The sequence below is a fragment of the Gymnoscopelus microlampas genome (assembly GCF_963454915.1).
Source record: "Gymnoscopelus microlampas genome assembly, chromosome: 12".
Taxonomy (NCBI): Eukaryota; Metazoa; Chordata; class Actinopteri; order Myctophiformes; family Myctophidae; genus Gymnoscopelus; species Gymnoscopelus microlampas.
The window spans coordinates 16,558,197-16,580,555 of record NC_139949.1 but is presented as its reverse complement, the minus strand read 5'-3'; the positions used below and the strand labels follow the sequence as shown (position 1 = coordinate 16,580,555).

Below are 22,359 nucleotides of genomic sequence, written 5' to 3'. Positions count from 1 at the left end.
ATCTGCTATTTTTGAAAATTTGTGAAAATGTGTGCAAATCTTTGAATATATATATATATTTTTAAGCGAACATTTTTAACTAAAATCTTTGCTTCTGGGGGTCCCTGGAACAATATTTTGATGGGGTTCCGCGGCCAAATACGTATAATTTTGGGGGTCCTTGACATGAAAAAGATTGAACACCACTGATATAGAAACATAGGTTTTTCAGAATACTGTTGGGATTTAGGAGACATGTAGAATCGGCTTCAGGTCTCAATGGGTTAAAAAGCAAAACAACAAAAGTAAAATCAGTACAACTACAGCTGCTCACAGTCTGTAGAGGCTGTTGCGCCAATGTCTCCACATCATGGAAGAGAACCGAGTAGAACTCTTCAACAGGGTTAATTAAAATCGTAATAACATGATTGTCAGACTCTTCAAGACGACATATGAATTCGTACATTACATTTCTTAAAAGGGCTTGACAGGTAGGTACCCCCAGGTTAACAAACAGCTGGCTGGCACTGTGCCATCTTGGTACCCTCACCAGCAACTTTAAAGGGGAAGACCACTCATTTTCAACATTGAACTATGTCTTTAATGCACCTTAGAGCTGTTGTGTGGAAATACAATAAAGTCAACTAATTGTCAGGTAACAACATCACATTATAATAGCAATATAATATCTAATAAATCTAATATAATACAGTGATGTTGTTAGTTTTTCAATTAAGTGAGTCCTGGGACTCACTGGTGGTCATTTGAATGAGTCCCACTAATCTTAGATTAGACGTTGGCCTATTTGACAGTGCAGAAGCATAAAATGCCTATAACATTAACGAGTGTAAACGAGCGTCAGCTGGACCCATACAAACACACCTGCCCTCTGCAGTGCTCTAATTTTAAAGTAACTGGAGTGTCTAATTTCTCTGCAAAAGCCCTTGAATATGATGGAATATGATTAAGGAATACTGTGATTATGGTAAGTTCACATTTCATATCACACACACCATGCAGTAAGAACTCCTGTAACTTATTAAAAAAACAACAACAAAAAATATCGGCCCGATAATATCGGACATCCCTAATTTTGGATGAAGTTTTTGGATGTGGGGAGTTAGGCTTCTAATTAGGAAAATATTCAGGTTGGGGTTAAGGTTAGGATTAGAGGTTTTAGTTGGATTTGTGTGCCTGATTTAGACTAGACTGGCTATTTTCAGCTTTAGGGTTAGGGTTCAAAAAGGCAAACGATTGCAAACATATCATTCAGAAACTCGCTGTGTGTGTGTGTGTGTGTGTGTGTGCGCGACGCGTGCATGCGTGTTTGCGCGCTTGCGTGTGTGTTAAACTCTCTCACACACATTGTTCCAATCCACTCCAATTAGCTTCCTGTGGCACTTGTGGTGAATTGGCTGTGAGCACGCAACATTACATGCATAATGGACATGTGCGCACACACACACCTGCTCATATGTCTCTCTACACATATGCACGTGACACTATGGGCGATTTGAGGCCATTATTACCGACACACACAAATGCGCTTTGAGACACACACACACACACACACACACACACACACACACACACACACACACACACACACACACACACACACAGGTTTGTATTACTATACTTGTGAGGACATCAACACTTTAGGACAGCCATTTTATGAATGCCATTTAAAAAAATTAAAAGATATATTTTTAACCGTAAGCCTAAAGCCGAAAACAGCAGATCTACAAGCTCACAACGCGCCGCAGCTTATAGATCAGCTATTTTTCGGTGCATGACACTGGCAAGCAACTATAAGTATAGATCATTTTTAACTCCAGTTCCAATCCCTAAACCTAACCTCTAAATGTCTAATCCTAACCTGAATGTTTTTCTAATTGTAATCGTATCTCTAAAAATCGAAAAAAATGTAACTATAAAACAACCATTTGTATTGTGAGGACCAGGAAAACGGTCCTCACAATGTATATTTTTTCAAATTCTACTATTCTTGGTCCGTGCAAGTATAGAAATACAAACACACACACACACACACACACACACACACACACACACACACACACACACACACACACACACACACACACACACACACACACACTCTATAAAAGGTGAAATATTTATATTTTCCTGCACATAGAATGATGAAACAGAGTGGCGCTCAGTGAGATACTCCACGCCACGCTGCTATTTCCACAATTACACCCACACACTACATCAGTGTGTAAATATGGGAGAGAAACAGCCTCCACCCACCCACACACACACACACACACACACACACACACACACACACACACGTATGTCGATGCACACTCACACATGCACACAGCATATACTGCAATATGTCACCCCCACAGATATTATTATACAGTATGCATAACCCCCCCCCAGCTCATATACTTATGTATCCACCACACATACGATCATTCACCTATACCACCAACTCACTCACATGCACAATGCATGTATCCCCTTCTACAGAAACACACACACACACACACACACACACACACACACACACACACACACACACACACACACACACACACACACACACACACACACACACACACACACACACACACACACACACACACACACACACACACGCGCGCGTATGGCGATGCACGCTCGCACATGCACTACAGCATGCACTACAGTATGTCACCCCCACACGTACTGTATGTATATGCACCACACACACAATCCATCACTTACAGTGGTGTAAAGTAACTAAGTATATTTACTCAAGTACTGTACTTAAGTACAATTTTGAGGTACTGTTACTTTACTGGAGTATTTCCAATTGTCTATACTTTTACTTCTGCTCCACTACATCTCAGAGGCAAATATTGTACTTTTACTCCACTACAAAAAATTGGAAACTTTGGTTACTAGTTACTTTGCAGATATACATGATTACATTATAAAACACACATTAACCACTTTAGCCTTATTTTATACCTAGGCTATTTGAAAATAGCAGATCTACAAGCTCACAACGCGTCGTGAGCTTGTAGATCTTCTATTTTCAAACATGTTAGTACTTTTACTTTTGGTACTTTAAGCACATTTTGATACCAATACTTTTGTACTTTTACTCAAGTAAATTTGGAATTCCGGACTTCTACTTGTAACAGAGTACTTCTACATTGCAGTATCGATACTTTTACTCAAGTAAAACATTTGAGTACTTTTCCCACCACTGATCACTTACCACCAACTCACATGCACATGCATGTAACCCTTCTGCAGGCACACTCTCAGTTGCACAAACACACACTCATGCGCAATTAAATGTACAGTCTAACCAATTTATCCACTTATTATCCTGAGTCACGTCTAACACTGAGAGCCACACACACACACACACACACACACACACACACACACACACACACACACACACACACACACACACACACACACACACACACACACACACACACACACACACACACACACACACACACACACACACACGCTCATGCAGCCCTGTGTCTAAGTGGGTCTGTTGAAATCTAGAGCAGTGGATAAAGAGAAGAGGGGCTGATCCCTCCGGGATTTGACCGAAAAGAAGCCATCCCAAGCCTGCTGTCATTATCGAAAATAGCTCTGGTATCAGAGCAGCTGTACATGTGCACTGCGCGCACACGCGCACACACACACCCACACACACACACGCACACGCACACGCACACGCACACGCACACGCACACGCACACGCACACGCACACGCACACACACGCACACACGCCACATATGCCACACACACACCACATGCGCTCTCAGCTTGATTCCTCACCTCCGAGGGACAGGCAGCTGACGGTTGGACCTGCAAGCTGGTGCTATCCTGGTATTGTATACCAGCCAGTTCAAATAAAAACACAAACAGCCCTCCAAAGTACTAGTTTGCCATCTATTCTCAGACATGGTCTGTAGGCTAGTATTTAATTTAAACTTAGATCATGTTGACCATTCAACCAATATTCTGTTTCCTGGGAAACAGTTATAGGAAACTGGGGGAGTTATATTTATAGGACATGGAATAGGCCTATATTTAGAAAATACAGTGTATAGGTCTCCAGTTTACTTTCTTAACCCTTTAAGACCATTTTTAGATTTATTTGGGCTATTCAAAAATAGCAGCACTATATCAAACACAGAGTGCCGCGCTATGAGCTTGTGGATCTGCTATTTTTGAAAAATCTTCAACATTTGTGCGAACATTTAAATATATTTATTTTTTAAAGGGAACATTTGTAACTCGAATCTTTGCTTCATGGGGGTCCCTGGAACGAAATATTGAGATGGGGGTCCGTGGCCAAATACATATCATTTTGGGGGTCAGTGAAAAGGTTTGAGAACCACTGATATTATAGCAACATACGTTTTTTTTTCAGAAAACTGTTAGGATTTAGAAGACATTTGTAGAATCCCCAGAACCAAAGATTTGAGTTACAGACGTTTGCTTTAAAAAATATATGTATTCAAAGATTTGCACACATTTTCATGATTTTTCCAAAAATAGCAGATCTACAAGCTCATAGCGCGGCACTCGGTGCCGCGCTATGAGCTTGTAGATCTGCTATTTTTGAATAGCCCACAGATGTCTGAAAAATGACACACAGATGCGTTCCCGGTCTTAATGGGTTAAAAGATATGCATTGAAGACTGGAAAGTTATGGCAAAATGCAATGGTTGCTGTTTGTTTGGGGAACAAAATGTACCCAAAGTGCAATATTTTGGGACGGGTGAACTGTTGTGAAGTGTGTGTTGGGACGGCATTCTGTAAGATTCCCACAGCCAGCAATATGCAAGCCTGTCATATTTTACTATTAAAACTTCGGTATGTTCCAGACTTCTCATGAAGCCTCATAATCGTAATGTCCTGAGAAGGAAATAACAGTCAAATAAAATCGTTTGCCAGTTAAACCCAATTCATAAACGGCAAATAAACAACGTGGACCTATAGGCAGACGAAAGGGTCCGTTACATGTCAGAGCGGGCTGTACGCTCTGGTTATGTTACCAGTACACTGGACTATGAAAGGCAAATCCCACTGACATCCCACTCCATCCGTGTACATACTGTAAGCATGTATGTGAGTGCAGTGGTGTAAAGTAACTACAGTACGTGCATGTACTCAAGTACAATTTTGAGGTACTTTTACTTTACTGGAGTATTTCCAATTGTCTATACTTTTACTTCTACTCCACTGCATCTCAGAGGCAAATATTGTACTTTTTTACTCCACTACCATTATTGATACTTTTACTTAAGTAAAACGTTTGAGTACTTTTTCCACCACTGTGTGAGTGTGCTTCCCCCCCCCCCCCCCAGGCCTGCCCAGTATATGGGTTGAAGCGTACCTGAACGAGACACTAACTCCCTAATGCTTTGTGGTTGCTGTAATAATGTCAACCACAGCTCCTAATTGTTAGGATGAGGAAATGCAGAGGACAAATTCTGTGCACTGTAGCAAATACAAGAAGAACAATCTTTGATCAAGTGTTCACTTACAGCAATAGGCTACAAATCCATTTTTGATGACAGATTAAACTACAATTAGGGTGTTTTGGTAGCTGTAACACGTTTGTTTTTTCACTCAGTAAATGAAGATGGAAACCTTTCTATAACTCACTTCTAAACACTCCAATGGATATCGCATACAAGACAACATCTTGAAAAACATTTGAATGCACCCAGAATGTAGAGGACATAATAAAGTTCCAGATTGCAATTAAAAACTTTTCCCCATTTTAAGTCAAGGCAGATGAGCGAGTGATAAGAGTCTTTCGGGGTGGCTTTGGAACACCTGTGTATCTCAAATCACAGAACAGAACAGACGGTCCTGTTCTGTCGCCTCGGTTCTTTCAAATCATTCACAACAGCAATTTCCTCCAGCTCTTTACAACTTGTACAATGGTCTGTAGTCACAACTGTGTCCCTGACTGCTATCTGACAGCTATCGTCTATAAGACTTATCTGTATGGAGATGCTAATTGAATAGTATTTTCCACATTCACGTCTCGTTGAAAATGGAACACTCATTTAATGCGTCCGTTAGTCAGTCTCTCTCTCTCTCTCTCTCTCTCTCTCTCTCTCTCTCTCTCTCTCTCTCTCTCTCTCTCTCTCTCTCTCTCTCTCTCTCTCTCTCTCTCTCTCTCTCTCTCTCTCTCTCTCTCTCTCTCTCTCTCTCTCTCTCTCTCTCTCTCTCTCTCTCTCTCTCTCTCTCTCTCTCTCTCTCTCTCTCTCTCTCTCTCTCTCTCTCTCTCTCTCCATTTCTTCATTTTTGTACTCAATCTACCGTATCTGAATAAACTGAATTGAAGCAGTTCTTGACTTGGAAGCTGATGACGCACGCTAGAGTGCAACAGTACAAAAAGCAACATCTATTGATGAAGTAATCAATGGAAATGACATTTCCATCTATTCTGGATATTGCACATCACTGTGATTGCTGTGTGTTTGTGAAAGGGTTCGATTCAAATTGCATCTTGTAGTTACCACGGCAACTCAGCTCATATTGATATTGTTTCTTTAGCTGCATACAGTAACCATAGTAAACCATGGCACTTACTGTACATGAAGAAATTATGCTATTCAAAGCTTTACCTTCAAATCACATACAGTATGATGCTCTTTGACAATGCTTTTAAGAGTCAATTTGTGAGTGTCTAAAACTCTAAGACTGTCTATTTTGCATTGTCGGTACTTCAGGTGGCAGTCCACCTTTTACCAGCTCTGCATACCTGTGCGCGGACAGTCGTCTGCCTGCGTCTGCCATTTTCTTATAGAGTTATAATGTATCAGAGTGTACAAATGGAACCAAATGGTCCCTCATGGGTCCATTTGGTTCCATTTGTACACTCTTGGAGCTATAGTTGTCCGTGGTCTAATGCAGGGGTTCTCAAAGTGAGCTCCGGGGACCCCCAGGGCCCTATATGCATCAGCTATTTTCCAAAAATCTTGACATTCTTTGAACATTTTTGAATATTTTTGACACCTTTAAAGATGGAGTGCCATGATATTTTTCAACCCTAAAACCTGATCATAAGTTATTATTATTATGTAAGGATTTTTTTCAAAAAAAAAAAGTGTACAGAAATAGTAAAAAAAAAAATGTTTATGTGGACACGCCTCCAGTTCATTAAGTATGCCTGGTTCTCACCTTAGCACATCCTCCACCACCTTAGCACCACCCACCTGTCCTAGTCCCTCCTCCTCCTCATGCCCACACCTGTTGTGTTATGATAATGAGGGGGAGGGTATGTTTTTTGGGGGCTCTGTGATGTCACTAAAGGGCTGTTTCTCTATTGGCACGTTTGACCCTCAAGATTTCAGCCTCCAGGAAAAAACTCCAAATAGTCAGAGAAGACATGAAACACCATAAAACCACCAGCGGGGGCCTTAATGAAGTTCTATCAACCTCATAGACACATGAAAAACAGAAAAAGTGCAAAACCATGGCACCACCTCTTTAACACCACAAATCTTGTATGGGTTCCTTGGCACATAGTCTATTCAGATAGGGGTCCACGGCCAAAACCACATTGATTTAGGGGTCCTTGACATGAAAACGTTTGAGAACCACTGCTCTAACCACAAGGCCACTGAGCTGGTAACATAGCTGCGAAATGTAAAATAATAGGCTCTATGCACAGCAGCCATATTGGAAAGAAATTAGGCCTCTTCTTGCTTCCTTCACAGGTGTTACCAATGATACTAATGAAGGCTCTGTTCCATTCTGGTCAGGGTGCTGATATCGTGCATGTTGGCTCACTAGAAACACTCCATTTTGGTTCTAAAATGGCCCCTTATGGTGGGTGTGTAACTCTGAGAGTGTACCATTTGTACACTCTCAGAGTTATGGGGGTCCTTGAAAATAAGACAACCACTATGCCACACTAAATGGAACAGAGCCTTAATTAGCATCATTGGTAACGCCTGTGAAGGAAGTAAGGAAGGGGCCCAATTCATTCCCAATATGGCTGCTGTGCCTATTAACATCCCCTTCCGTTTTTGTCATTGTCCTGCTCTCCCCAGCTGGACCCCAGCAGTGCGCTGAAGAAAAGGATGAACTCGGCCGTGTTCGACCGCCCCGCCAAGACGTTCCCCAACCCGCCGGTCAACGCCCAGGCCTTCCTGCAGCAGGGCTCGGCCGTGCCGGACAACAACGTGCTGACGGGGACCAGCATCATCGACAAGTACTCCCGCATCCTCTTCCCGCTGTCGTTCGGGGCCTTCAACCTTGTTTACTGGATCGTCTATCTCACCAAGGACACCATGGAGATGTCCAGGTAAACACATCGTCCTATTGCACCCGAGAAATGGTTTTGAATATTTCTTTAGACTTTATCCCATTTAGACCGGGAAAGAATCTGTGTTATTTTTTAGATTTCTTTGGGCTACTCAAAAATAGCAGATCTACAAGCTCATAGCGCGGCACCGAGTGCCGCGCTATGAGCTTGTAGCTCTGCTATTTATTTTAAATCGTATTTTTTTTTGCAAATCTTTGAATTTATATGGATTTTTTAAACATTTTTAATTTAAATCTTTGCTTCTGTGGATTCTACAAATGTCTTCTAAATCCTAACACTTTTTTGAAAAAACTTTTGCTGCCATGATATCAGTGGTTCTCAAGGACCCCCAAAATGATATGTATTTGTCCGCGGACCCCCCCTCTAAAAATATTTTGTTCGCTTTAAAACAATATATTTAAGATTTGCAAAAATGGTCCCGATTTGTTTCTAAAATATTGGCTATTTTTGAATAGCCAAGTAAATCTTAAAACGACACACACATGCGTTCCCGGTCTTAATGGATTATTGGAGTAGGGTGGCCATAGCTGAGTGGGTACAGAGAACACCTGGGCATCGGAACGTCGCTTGTTCGACCCTCGGCTCGCCCAGTCATGTCTGAGTGTCCCTGAGCAAGATGGACACTTAAAACCCTTACAGCTATACCCACTGCGCTCATCTGAGCAGCCATACGCTGGATGAATGCAGAAACGTCATTTCTGCTCCTCCAGGGACCAGCAAATAATTCCTTTCCCTTTTACTTATTATCCGGTTATATCTCAATACTGTCAGTGGCTTGGATAATTACTAATCAAATTCATTGCTGCCTAGGGAAGAGTTTACACTTCTAATATAAAGTACATAGACTGTGCAGGATCATAGCACGTAAGTAAGTACAATAATTTCTGAGACACATCTTTATAAATGTGCAGACCACCTTGGAATGTGGTCCAAGTTTGATTCACACTGGCTGGGCTGGTGAGCAGGCTGGCAAGCAGGTCGAAGACGAGCAGGCTGTGAAGCAGGCTGATGGCTAGCAGGCCGACGGTTAGCGGGCTAGAGAGCGGGTGGGGGAGCAGGTCGAAGGCTATCAGCCTATGGCAGCCCACAACCCCTTTATAGCCCCCTCCAGCTTGCCTGCTATAGGTCAGGCCTGGAGTAGGCCAAGCGGAGAGCCCGTTTCAGGGATTCAATCTTCTGCTCTAAGCTCGAATGAAGGCAGTCTTCCTTCCAAAGCTATAACACCAGGAAGTCGGAAAATACAAGGAATCACAAGGAGCTAACTAAATACAGTGACTTACATTTACAAACGAACAAGGAACGGAAAACACATATACAAGGGCATGTATAGACAAGGACTAACTAGACACAGGTGAACACAACTGACAATCAACACTGGGATAGGCTGGGGTACTGAAAGGACACAGGTGCAAAACATAGGCTAATCACAGGACTGGCGAGACAAGACAGGTAACAGAAGCAACAGAGGAAACCAGGAGACATAGCATAAAAACTCTGAACTGGTAAAACTCTGAACTGCAACTTAGAAGCAAGGAATACACAATACTTCAAAAATGAACACAACAGAAAAGTAAAACACTAACTAAAACTATGAACAAGGAACCCTAGAAAACACAACAGAAATACAGAAAGGACACAGGTCGTGACACTATGCGGTTTCTTGCTTTTCAGACTTGATCTGAACAGCTATCGGAGTCCAATCTGGACGGGCCAAATAATCAGATTTTGGTTGCCAGACAGAACGTAGTATAAGTAGCCCTGCAACTCTAAAAGCCTCAGTTGAGAACGTTTGTGGTGCTGGTGATGCTAGCTGTTCTGTGTCTGTCCAATGATGTGCAAAGGCTGAGGCATCCCTCATTCTAACACCTGGCATACCTGTTCCAGTATTCTGTGTGTGTGTGTGTGTGTGTGTGTGTGTGTGTGTGTGTGTGTGTGTGTGTGTGTGTGTTTGTGTGTGTGTGTGTGTGTGTGTGTGTGTGTGTGTGTGTGTGTGTGTGTGTGTGTGTGTGTGTGTGTGTGTGTGTGTGTGTGTGTGTGTGTGGGCATGTGCTTGTGTGTCTGTGAATGCACATGCGCCGTCTGTTTGGGCATGCATGAGCAGTGGTGTGAAGTAACTAAGTACATTTACTCAAGTACTGTACTTTCGCTTTACTGGAGTATTTCCAATTTGCAGTACTTTTACTTCTACTCCACTACATCTCAGAGGCAAATATTGTACTTTTACTCCACTACAATTATTTGAAAACCTCACTTACTAGTTACTTTGCAGATATACATTATTATATTATAAAACATACATTAACCACTTTAGCCCTATTTTACACCTAAGCTATTTGAAAATAGCCGATCTACAAGCTCACAACGCGTTGCGATGCGACACGTTTTAGATCTGCTTGTAGATCTGCTATTTTCAAACATTTTAGTACTTTTACTTTTACATTTTCATAGCAATACTTTTGTACTTTTACTCAAGTCATTTTTTAATTTCTGACTTTTACTTGTAACAGAGTACTTCTACATTACAGTATTGATACTTTTACTTAAGTGAAACATTTGAGTACTTTTTCCACCACTGTGCATGAGTGTGCGTTTGTCAGGGAGCTAGTCTGTCTCTGTTGTGTGTGTTTTGGCATGCGGCATGCTACAGTAGCCTGAAAGCTCATGCATTATGCATAGGCCACACAGAACCTGTACACTTTTGAGTTGTAATTATTTACCATGTGGCTTTTCTGGCGTGTGCCAGCAAACTAGAAGAATGGTCATGGCTTTGCCCGTCGGGGGTATGTATTTTTAATTGTGAAACCAGCCCTCCCGGCTACTCTGGCAATCCACCTATTTGTCACTTTAGCGTTACGCTCCAGTATTTGGCAGCGTAGCCGGCCAAAATGGGAGGCAGCAGTACTCCTTATAGCCCTTTAGCCCTCGCTATATGCTCCATATACACTCGCATATAAGAGGACAGGTGCACTTGCATGGACTCACATGCACACAAGAACATGGCACGCATAGACAGACACACACACTCACACACACAAATCGCATACTTGTGTACTACTGAGGCCCACTTAAAGGAGAGATCCGGCCATTTTAAGTGTTATTTTTGATGTGTCGCTAATCACTCACCAACATAGAAAGGGCCGTTGAGTTATTCCAGAGAATCCCCTGTCGCCCAGTCTGGCGACCCCCTCCATTGGCATAATGGGAGCCGTGTGTAAGAGTGAAATTGCCTATTTTAACAGATGCAAAGTCTGTTTTTTCTCTCCTAGTACTCATCGTGGAGTCTCATGTTACTCAAACATGCGCTGAATGCCCCGCATGAGCTACCGGGGGTGCTCCTTCCATTCAGACATCTCGCCACTCCGACTAGTGGCTTCCGCGTGCGGTTAGGGTTAGGGTTAGGGTTAGGTATAGGGTTCGTTAACGTCGGAAAGGCGACATGTCGGAAAGGCAAAATGCACCCGAGCTACCGCTAGTGCAGAACGACATGACGCTGGTTGCTTGTTTCTCTCATAGAACCTGGCGTGTGCCTGATTTTGGGGTCCTTGACAGTTGGACTGCTGCAGTCTCCAGTCAACTGAATTTAACTCCCCAAGCCTGGAAGGGAGGCTCAATATACTGTAGATGCATGCCAGGAATTTAGAAACTTTAGAATTGAATGGGATATGTTTCCACAAAACCTTTTGGACATAATGTCACTTTTTAAACTTACAGCGGTATACTCTGGACACATCTCTCTCTCTCTCTGTCTCTGTCTCTGTCTCTGTCTCTCTCTCTCTCTCTCTCTCTCTCTCTGGCTAGCGGCCATTTTGAGTCACAGCGACTCCACAGCACCTGCTGAGGCAGAGTATTGATGGTGTGTAGGAAGGCAGAGCGCTGGAAGCACCGCGAGCACAGAACAACCGATACATTAATGTTGTCAAGGTGAATTGAGAAGGGGCCCAATGGCACATTTACAATATGTCAAGATAAGTAGGATATCTTTCAAGTATACCACCCCCATGAGTGATGCATTCTCTTCAAAAGAGATAGGCCGGGGAATTATTGATAAGAGGCGCAAACTGCAGCTATCGCTGTGTGGTTATTGTCTAGGCGATGTGTCTTTGTGCAGATAAAATCGTGTTGTAGCGTTTTGATGACGCGAAATGATTTATGACAGACAAAGACCTGCCCTCCTGTGTTGCCCCTAAGGATCCTGTAGGATTTGTCAGATAGACGGATCGCTAAGGGTTCTTTTCCCAGAAACGTGCGTGCCTGTGTGTCTGTGTGTGTGCGTGTGGGCGCACGCGCGCATTAGTGTGCATGTGTGTGTGTGCAGGTGTGTGGGTCTGTATGTGTGTGCGTGCATGCGTGAGTGTGTAAACGTAGTACATGTGTGTGTACAAATCAACATTGTGGTTAGGGTTAGGTTCACTGTAAAACAAAAGAAAAAGGCCAGGAAATACAAATTTAAAAAAAAATACATTTTAACAAAATAATAGCTTTTGATGTGTGTGAGTGTGTGTGTGTGTGTGTGTGTGTGTGTGTGTGTGTGTGTGTGTGTGTGTGTGTGTGTGTGTGTGCGTGCGTGTTATGTGAGCTTTCTCTCATGCTTCCACCCTTGTGAGTACATGAGCAAAAGTCTGCCAGATGAGTACAGTCCTAACTCTTTAAAAGGCTATTTTAGGATTAGTGCTTGGATTCCAGAATGGTTTGAGGTTAGGACAAAAGTTGACGATAGGGTAGTGGTGAGGGTTTGGGCTTAACCCATTGATACCTGGAACGCATCTGTGTCACTTTAGATTTCATTGGCTATTCAAAAATAGCAGATATACAAGCTCATAGCGCGGCACCGAGTGCCGCGCTATGAGCTTGTAGATCTGCTATTTTTGAAAAAATTAATCGTGAAAATCATTTTTAAATATTTTTTTTCCGAAAAACTGTTACGATTTAGAATTGTTTTAGAAGCGGACGCAGGTCTTAATGGGTTAAGCATTGGCAAATAAATGCACTGTAGTCCATGGAAGACCAGACACACATAACACTACTAATGCATGTGTGTTGTTCCGTGCGCATGCATGCGTGTATAATTCTTTGTTGAGAGCAGGTCACTGTGTGTGTGATACAAATACATGCACATGTATACACAGTGGTGGAAAGTAACTAAGCGCATTTAGTGAAGTACAAATGTGTTACTTTGCAGATTTGGATTATTAATCCAAAATAGATTAACCACTTAAGGCCTATTTTATGCTTAAAGGGATATTTCACTTTCAGAAAAACTTTTGGTGATTTTATCATCTACTCAAGCCTTAGTGAACCTCCCAGACAGTTTTTAAGTTGCTCGATTCAGTATTTGGATATTTGATTTTCATTTTATCAGACACGCCCCCTTCCTATACAAACCCATTGTAACTTCAAACTCCATTTTAACCATGTTAGATTCATCAAAAACACCCGTCCTTGGTTCTGGTGACTCACCCTGCCCTCCTAATGCATGAGGGGGCCGTGTTTTTCCGAGATTGTTTTTCATTTATTTTATTTTAATTTTTTATTGTATTTTATTTTTTTCATTTTCCCCAAAAAATATAGCAAATAAATGAAAAAAGTAATTGAAAAAACACGGCCCCCTCGCGTATTAGGGGGGCGGTAGGAGACGGGTGAACCAAGGACGGGTGTTTTTGATGAATCTAACATGTTAAAAATGGAGTTTGAAGTTACAATGGGTTTGTATAGGAAGGGGGCGTGTCTGATAAAATGAATATCTAATATCTAAATATTGAATCAAGCAACTTAAAAACTGTCTGCGGGGCTCACAAAAGCCTGAGTAGACGATACAATCACCAAATGTTTTTTTGAAAGTGAAATATCCCTTTAAGTACATTTGAGTACTTTTTCTTTGGTGCTGTAAGTATTTGTTTTGTACGTTTACCAAGGTAACATTTAGGATGCAGGTTATTTTCATATTGTGCAGTGGTGGAAGAAGTACTCACATATTTTACTGATTGATTTTGGGTTTAACATTGCAAATTACAACATGATGAGTCATCATGTTGTAATTTGCAATGTTAAACCCACAATCAATCCTCCAGTTCAAGGCAACACAGAAAGGGGGGAACTTTTTTCTTATTTCCACACAACTCCTTTATGCTATATTAATGACATAGTTAAATATTGAAAATGGGTGGATTTCCCCTTTAAGTAAAAGTAGCAATACCACAATATAAAAATACTCTGTTACAAGTAAAAGGCCTGTGTTCAAAATGTTACTTGGGTAAAAGTACGAAAGTATTGGCATCAAAATAATACTTAAAGTATCAAAAGTAAAAATACAAAAATGTTTGAAAATAGCCTATGTATAAAATAGGGCTGAAGTGGTTAATGCATGTTTTAGAACATAATCATTTATATCTGCAAAGTAACTAGTAACTAAAGTTTTCAAATAATTGTAGTAGAGTAAAAGTTTGAGTACAATATTTGCCTCTGAGATGTAGTGGAGTAGAAGTAAAAGTACAGAACATTTTAAAATACTCCAGTAAAGTAAAAAAGACCTCAAAATTGTACTTAAGTACAGTACTTGAGCAAATGTGCTTAGATACTTTACACCACTGATATTGTGCTATTGCTACCTTTACTGGAGTAAAAACTTCGTCACTGAATGCATACACTGTCAATGCACATTTGCAGCATACGTGGACTTTCACCTGACAACATGTATCCGTGTCATCGGCGCGTATCACCACCAGCTGTAACGTTTCAGCGTTATTCTCCTCTCATGTCCCGCCTCGTCTGCTGAATAACCCCCCCATTAACCCATTAAGACCGGGAACGCAGCTGTGTCATTTTCCCATTTCTTTGGGCTATTCAAAAATAGCAGTACGAGCTTGTATATCTGCTATTTTTTTTTAATCGTGAACATTTTTGCAAATCTTTGAATATACATTCTTAACACAAATCTTTGCTTCTTGGGGGGTCCCTGGAACAAAATATTTTGAGATGAGGGGGTCCACGGACAAATACATATAATTTTAGGGGTCCTTGACATGAAAAATGTTTGAGAACCACTGATGTATAACATAAGTTTAAAAAAAAAACAGTTAGGATTTAGAGGACATTTGCAGAATCCCCCAGAAGCAAAGATTTGAGTTTAAACCGTTCGCTTTGAAAAATATATTCAAAGATATGCACTTAATGTTCACGATTTTTTTCAAAAAAATAGCAGATATGCAAGCTCATAGCGCGGCACTCGGTGCCGCGCTATGAGCTGTATATCTGCTATTTTTTTTGTATAGCCCAAATAAATCAAAGAAATGACACACAGGTGCGTTCCCGGTCTTAACACATTGGACGCCAGAGGTTAATCTCATAATGTACCTACCAGTGCCAAGCTCTTTTTGTTGTTTTTTTGTTTTTTTCATGTCGTCATAGCCCCCGCTAAATCCGTTTAAAATCCGCGTTCATTTGGTTCGACACAAACACGGGATCCGTGAAAAACAACAACAAAAAAATCCGAGCCGATCCGTGCCGCCATTTTGAAGTTACAGGCAAGAACGTTAGACAGGGCGATGCGGTGAGGAAACCCACAAGGGAGATAAATCGATTCTAAGCTGACGCCCAGACAGGAAACGGATGCGAGCGAAAAAAACGGAACCAGTTTTATTCCGTTTCCGGTCGGCCCCGGAACCGGAAATGGGTCGAAAAAAATTCCGGAATGTGCACTTTTTCGATTTAACATGGGAAATGCGAGTCGCGTAGATCTACGCGACTGGCACACTGCGGCTTTAAATCGTTTGGCGTAGATCTACGCGACTGGCACGCGATGTGTTAACGGGCTAAGGCCCCGAGGCCTTTAAACGGAGACACGTCACATGACATGACAGCGTTGGCAGGCGTCAGGAGAGCTCAGTGTCACTAAGCCTTCCATGTGACATTATTCTCTTTAGCTGTCGCTATTAATTGATGAAGGACTGAAAGGGAGCACCATAGCACGTCCTTCCTGACGCACGCTGGTTTACACGAACACAATGGGGGGTGGTGGGAGGGTCAGGAGGCGCAATGACATATATATAGAGAAGAATATGTACTGCCACAAGTGGTGGAAAGTAACTGAGTATATTTTACTCAAGTAGTCAAGTACTTAGGTACTAGGGTGGTTAAAACAAAAAGTATTTTGTTAAAAGGTTAAAATACTATATTCTGATAGTAATCATTGCTATAGAGTGTTTGTTCAGACGGAGTCTCCCCGTCTCTCCAGCTCTTTAATAAACTGAAAATTAATTTTCCGGTAGGTGTCAAAATCTCAGCCAATCAGGAGAAAGTACCCATTTTTAAGCTTCATTTGTATAGTGTTCCAGTTCCAATTTTGCCTGCTCATTTCTTAGTGTCATCACTTCCAATTTCACTTGTTTAATCTGTATCCTGATTGAGTTCTCTGTCCTGGTTGGATAAAATTGGAAATGAAACTGAAACTGAAACGAAAATGCATTTTCTGTTTGATAAAGAGCTGGAGAGACAAGGAGACTCCTTTTACTGAACAAACACTCTAGCAATGAGTACTATCAGAATATAGAGCTATTTAACACTTATTTTAACCAAAGAAAATCACTTACCCTACCTTTAACCCATTGAAACCGGGAAAGCATGTGTGTCTATAGCTATATATATGGTTGGCTATGCAAAAATAGCAGAGATAATACAAGCTTCAGAATCGTGAGAATTTGTGCAAATCTTTGAATCGCGTTGTGGTTACACGTTTGTGTGCTACAGTACGCTGTGAGGGAAGTGAATTCTCTCTCTAGCACTCAATTTGGTTTAGTACATTTCTATACACACATGCATAGATCACTGACACCCGCCTTTACAAGCCCTTTCGGTTTATTTAACTGTGTTATATTTCTTTATGAATACTACTTCACATAGCGGCGCCGACAACAAATGACCTTTATGTTGGCGTATTGGCTTTTCATCTCAACCCGGCGTTGCCATCTGAAAGCACGGCGCACCTCGGTCAGAGGAGATAAACCGCTTCCGAAAGGCCTCCCCGATTCAATGCAACAGGCAATTTCCCCTCCTCGCTAGCTTGGCTTTTATTACAACCCGTCCTCCAGGCAAAGATGAGCGGGACGAGAAGAGAAACAGCCCCTTCAGAGTTACCTTCAAAGGACAAAATGGTATAAATAGGTATCTCTCTCACCGCGGCTTTGTGTGTTTTGCGTGCGCTTGTGCCTTTTGTGGCACAAGCGCGCACGCACACGCGTGTGTGTTTGTGTGTACTGTGTGTGTGTGTAGTATAACCCATTCAAACCGGGAACGCGTCTGTGTCATTTTAGATTTCTTTGGCTATTCAAAAATAGCAGATCTACAAGCTCATAGCGCGGCACCGAGTGCCGCGCTATGAGCTTGTAGATCTGCTATTTTTTGAAAAATTGTGAAAATTTGTGCAAACCTTTGAATATATATCTTTTAAATCGAACATTTGTAACTCGCAATTTTGCTTCTGGGGGTCCCTGGAACAACATATTTTACAAATGTTTGCTTTTAAAAAATATATATTCAAAGATTTTAACGATTTCTCAAAAATAGCTGATCTACAAGCTCATAGCGCGGCACTCTGTGCCGTGCTTTGAGCTTGTAGATCTGCTATTTTTTAATAGCCAAAGAAATCTAAAATGACAGAGATGCGTTCCTGCATTTAATGGGATAAAGATGTGTACTTTTTTGTTCATTTGTGTATGTACCGTATGTATTACTGCATAATCTGTGTGTGTGTGTGTGTGTGTGTGTGTGTGTATGTGTGCGCACGCGTGTGCGTCTGCGTACACGTCTACGAGTACACACAGTTATGTCAAGCTCCATGCGTTCACTGAATAGGCTCGGTTTTGTTGCGTGAGGGGTGTCCGTGTCTCTGCACAGGATATAGACGTGCAGCCAAGCCAGGCGTGCCGTGCACGCGCACAGACATATGTGAGCGCACGCATGCATGTAAGCGTGCACGTGTCTGCGTGTGCCATTGAGGAAGCAATGGTATCTCGGGCAGCAGCGTCCTTGCAAACTGCAGGCTATCTTAATGAATGGGCCCATTCAGGGTCGGACATGAAGGAAACGGGATTTGCTGAAAAGACTTCCTTCTCCATCTGAAGGGCCTCAAGCTGGCATGACTGGCTGCTTGTCGGCTGTGTGTGTGACTGGCTGGCTGGCAGGCCCTTGGCGTGTGTGGTGTGTGCGTGTGTGTGTGTGTGTGTGTGCATACGTGTCTGTCTGTCTCTGTGTGGGCAGTGAGAAAGTATTCACATTCTTTATTTAAGTAAATGTATCAGTACTGCAATGTAGAAATACTCTGTTACAAGTAAAAAATCTGGAATTCTAAATTGACTTGAGTCAAAATACAAAAGTAGTGGTATCAAAATGTACTTAGTACCAAAAGTAGAAAGTACTCATTATGCAGAATGTCCCGTTTCACAAGTTTTCAAATGTATAAAAAATAGGTCAAAAATCTTTTTTAAGATAGCAGATCTACAAGCTCACAATGCGACGCATTGTGAGCTTGTAGATCGGCTATTTTCAAACGGCCTAAATGTATATAGGGCTGAATTGGTTAATGCATGTTTTGTAATAATAATAATAATCAAAATCTACAAAGCAACTAGTAACTAAAGTTGTCAAATAATTGTAGTGAAGTAAGAGTACAATATTTGCCTCTGAGGTGCAGTGGAGCAGAAGTATAAAGTATAGACAATTGGAAATACTCCAGTGAAGTAAAAGTACCTCAAACTCGTACAGTACTTGAGTACATGTACATGTACTTTACACCAGTGTGTATGCATGTGTGTGTGTGTGTGTGTGTGTGTGTGTGTGTGTGTGTGTGTGTGTGTGTGTGTGTGTGTGTGTGTGTGTGTGGTGGGGTGGGGGGGGGGGGAGGGGGGGGGGGGTGGCTGGCTCTGCCTCCAATAAGCCTTGCTCGTCTCTTTATTGCCCGACTGAGCGCCCGGGCTTGAGAAACAGCTTCCCCGATGCCGCTCGTAAATCAAAACCACTAAATGCCGTTTCTAACTCAATTCCTGTTTTGCACCGCAGGGCCGCGGCCATAACTTTGGTGTAATGATCATTCAATTACGGGCCCCTCTCAGACAGGGAGCGGAGCAGGCCCATACAGGCTGCGTATCCCCTATCTATCACATTTCTCTGCACTGGGCCCGGGGGGAATTGCCACAAACCTGCATTTGTTACCCGCCATCAGTAGCTGCGTGCGTGTGTGTGTGTGTGTGTGTGTGTGTGTGTGTGTGTGTGTGTGTGTGTGTGTGTGTGTGTGTGTGTGTGTGTGTGTGTGCGTGCAAACATACGTGTTTGCATTAGCGCGCCGCGTTTACCTTCAACGTCTGCGTGTGCAGTCAGGCGGAGAGAGAGGTGAACTTGTAACAATCCATGTATAACAAATCACTGTGGCTGCTCGCTCTCTCTCTCTCTCTCTCTCTCTCTCTCAGGACTCCATCCTCTCTTTTCTCTCTCTCTCTCTCTCTCTCTCTCTCTCTCTCTCTCTCTCTCTCTCTCTCTCTCTCTCTCTCTCTCTCTCTCTCTCTCTCTCTCTCTCTCTCTCTCTCTCTCTCTCTCTCTCTCTCTCTCTCTCTCTCTCTCCTCTCTCTCTCTCTCTCTCTCTCTCTCTCTCTCTCTCTCTCTCTCTCTCTCTCTCTCTCTCTCTCTCTGTGTTTTGATCTAATAATATGGGCTAATGTGGAAAAAATGCTTCTATTAAAGTGCTATCCTGTCTGTCTGTCTGTCTGTCTGTCTGTCTGTCTGTCTGTCTGTCTGTCTGTCTGTTCTATCTCTTTGTCAGTGGTGGAAAGTAACTACAAGTACATTTAGTCAAGTACAGTACTTAAGTAAGATTTTGCGGTATTTTACTCTACTGGAGTATTTCCAATTTACAGTACTTTTACTTCTACTCGACTAAATCTCAGAAGCAAATATTGTAATTGTACTCCACTATAATTATTTGAAAACTTGAGTTACTAGTTTGTTACGTTGTAGATTTTGATTAGCATTACAAAACATACATTAACCATTAGGCCATTTGAAAACAGAAGATCTACAAGCTCACTGTGACGTATTGTGAGCTTGTCGATCTGCCGTAACGTTTGTACTTTTACTCAAGTCAATTTAGAATTCCGGAACTTTTACTTGCAACAGAGTATTTCTACATTGCAGTATTGGTACTTTCACTTAAGTAAAAAAAACGAGTGAGTACTTTTTCCACCACTGCTCTGATGTGATGATGATTTGCCTTTCCTCAGTGTTAGATCAGACAGGCCATCTTGGCAGGCTTAAGCAGAGTGTGGTTCCAATACAGTACCTTGAACAGGATCCAGCATTAATCCCTGAGTCAAGCACAGAGGAACGTATAATTCATAGAGCGCCACAGAGGAAGACCTGACAATCTATTACTCTCTGCTATGTATACAAGGTCATATTCTATGGACAGATTCACACACATCACAGCATGGTAACTGTGGGGGTTCAGCAGCCTCGCTATAGTGACGTTCAGTCTCCTATTTCTCACGTTGCAGCTATTAATGATTATTTAACCCATTAAGACTGGGAGCGCATCTGTGTCATTTTAAGATTTTTTGGGGGCTATTCAAAAATAGCAGATCTATACAAGCTCATAGCGTGGCACCGAGTGCCGCGCTATGAGCTTGTATAGATCTGCTATTTTTGAAAAATCGTGAACATTTGTGCAAATCTTCCTGGTCTTAATGCATTAAAAAAAGTGAATCCCCGTTCTGAATCCCCATAGACGTGTTTAATATCGTGTCAAATAAGAACTGTGTTCCAAAAATAAACAAACGATCCCGGCGGATTGACTCATATGGATATGAAGCATCAACTGATAGTGAGAAAACGCTAATGTTACTTCCGCCGAATTAGTTACATTTTCGCCAGAAACGGACTGTATCAAATATGAGTGACTGACTATCATGAACGATACAGAACCACCTCCCTGACAATATCGCAGAGACAGTTTGTTTATTTTTGGACCACAATTCTTATATGAGACGATTCTAAGATGACCCAATGTTATTCTCCATAGAGAAATTACTTTACGACCCAGGGATGAACGAGTGACGTCAGGACTTCTGTACTCTATAGCAGTGTTGCCAGATTCTGTGAGAGAAACAAGCAACCAGGTCTAGGAAAACCAGCCCAAAAGAAGCGGCTATCGGCCACATGAGCACTTTAACATATACATCAGCTATTTGAAAATAGCAGATCTACAAGCTCACAACGCGTCGCATCGCGACGCGTTGTGAGCTTGTAGATCTGCTATTTTCAAATACAATCTTGCGGGGAAATTATAACAAGCAGATCTGGCAACCCTGACTCTATGACGTATGACTCTGAACTGGGTACAAGAATGGAGCCTTTTGTCCGCTCAGAATGACCTATAGACACAAAGTTGTACTGACAGCTACTGATTTAGTTTTTATGTTCTGTAGTAGGCCTATATCAGATGCCACAATAGCATAATATATGCACACACTTGTGCTATATCGCTACGGCTATATAAGGAAACATCTTTAACATAATGGCTAGGCTTCCAATTATTCAGCTACGACTTACATTATAGATCAGAGTGCCACACACACACACACACGCACACACACACATACGCACGTGCGCGCACGCACGCACGCATCAGATTAGTGCACAGGAATCCAACTACAAAGCCATGTTGCTGTTTCTCCAACCCTTATGCATCAGTGGAGACACAAATCAACCATATGGGCTGATTACTAATTAAATGGCTAAGAATGTACACCATCTCTCACCATATCTCTTGTGTCTCTCTCACACACACGCGCACGCATGCACGCACGCACGCACATGCTCGCACACGCACACGCACACGCACACGCACACGCACACACACACACGCACACACACACACAGGTTTGTATTACTTTACTTATGAGGACATCATCGCAAACTTTAGGAAAAGCCATGTTATGAATGCCATTTAAAACAAAATATTGCCATTTTTAACCGTAAGCCTAAAGTCGAAAAA

General features: G+C 42.1%; 1 protein-coding gene across 1 annotated transcript in view; it reads left to right on the top strand.

Moving 5' to 3' along the window:
* Positions 1–8,307, top strand: part of gabra6b (gamma-aminobutyric acid type A receptor subunit alpha6b) — a gene marked incomplete at both ends in the record, with an annotated part of 51,823 nt that extends 43,516 nt beyond the window's left edge. Inside the window, one exon of the mRNA XM_084073200.1 lies at positions 8,050–8,307. Within this exon, the coding sequence (XP_083929326.1) occupies positions 8,050–8,307 (258 nt within the window). The remainder of the gene's footprint in view (positions 1–8,049) is intronic.
* Between the last annotated feature and the right edge of the window lie 14,052 nt (positions 8,308–22,359).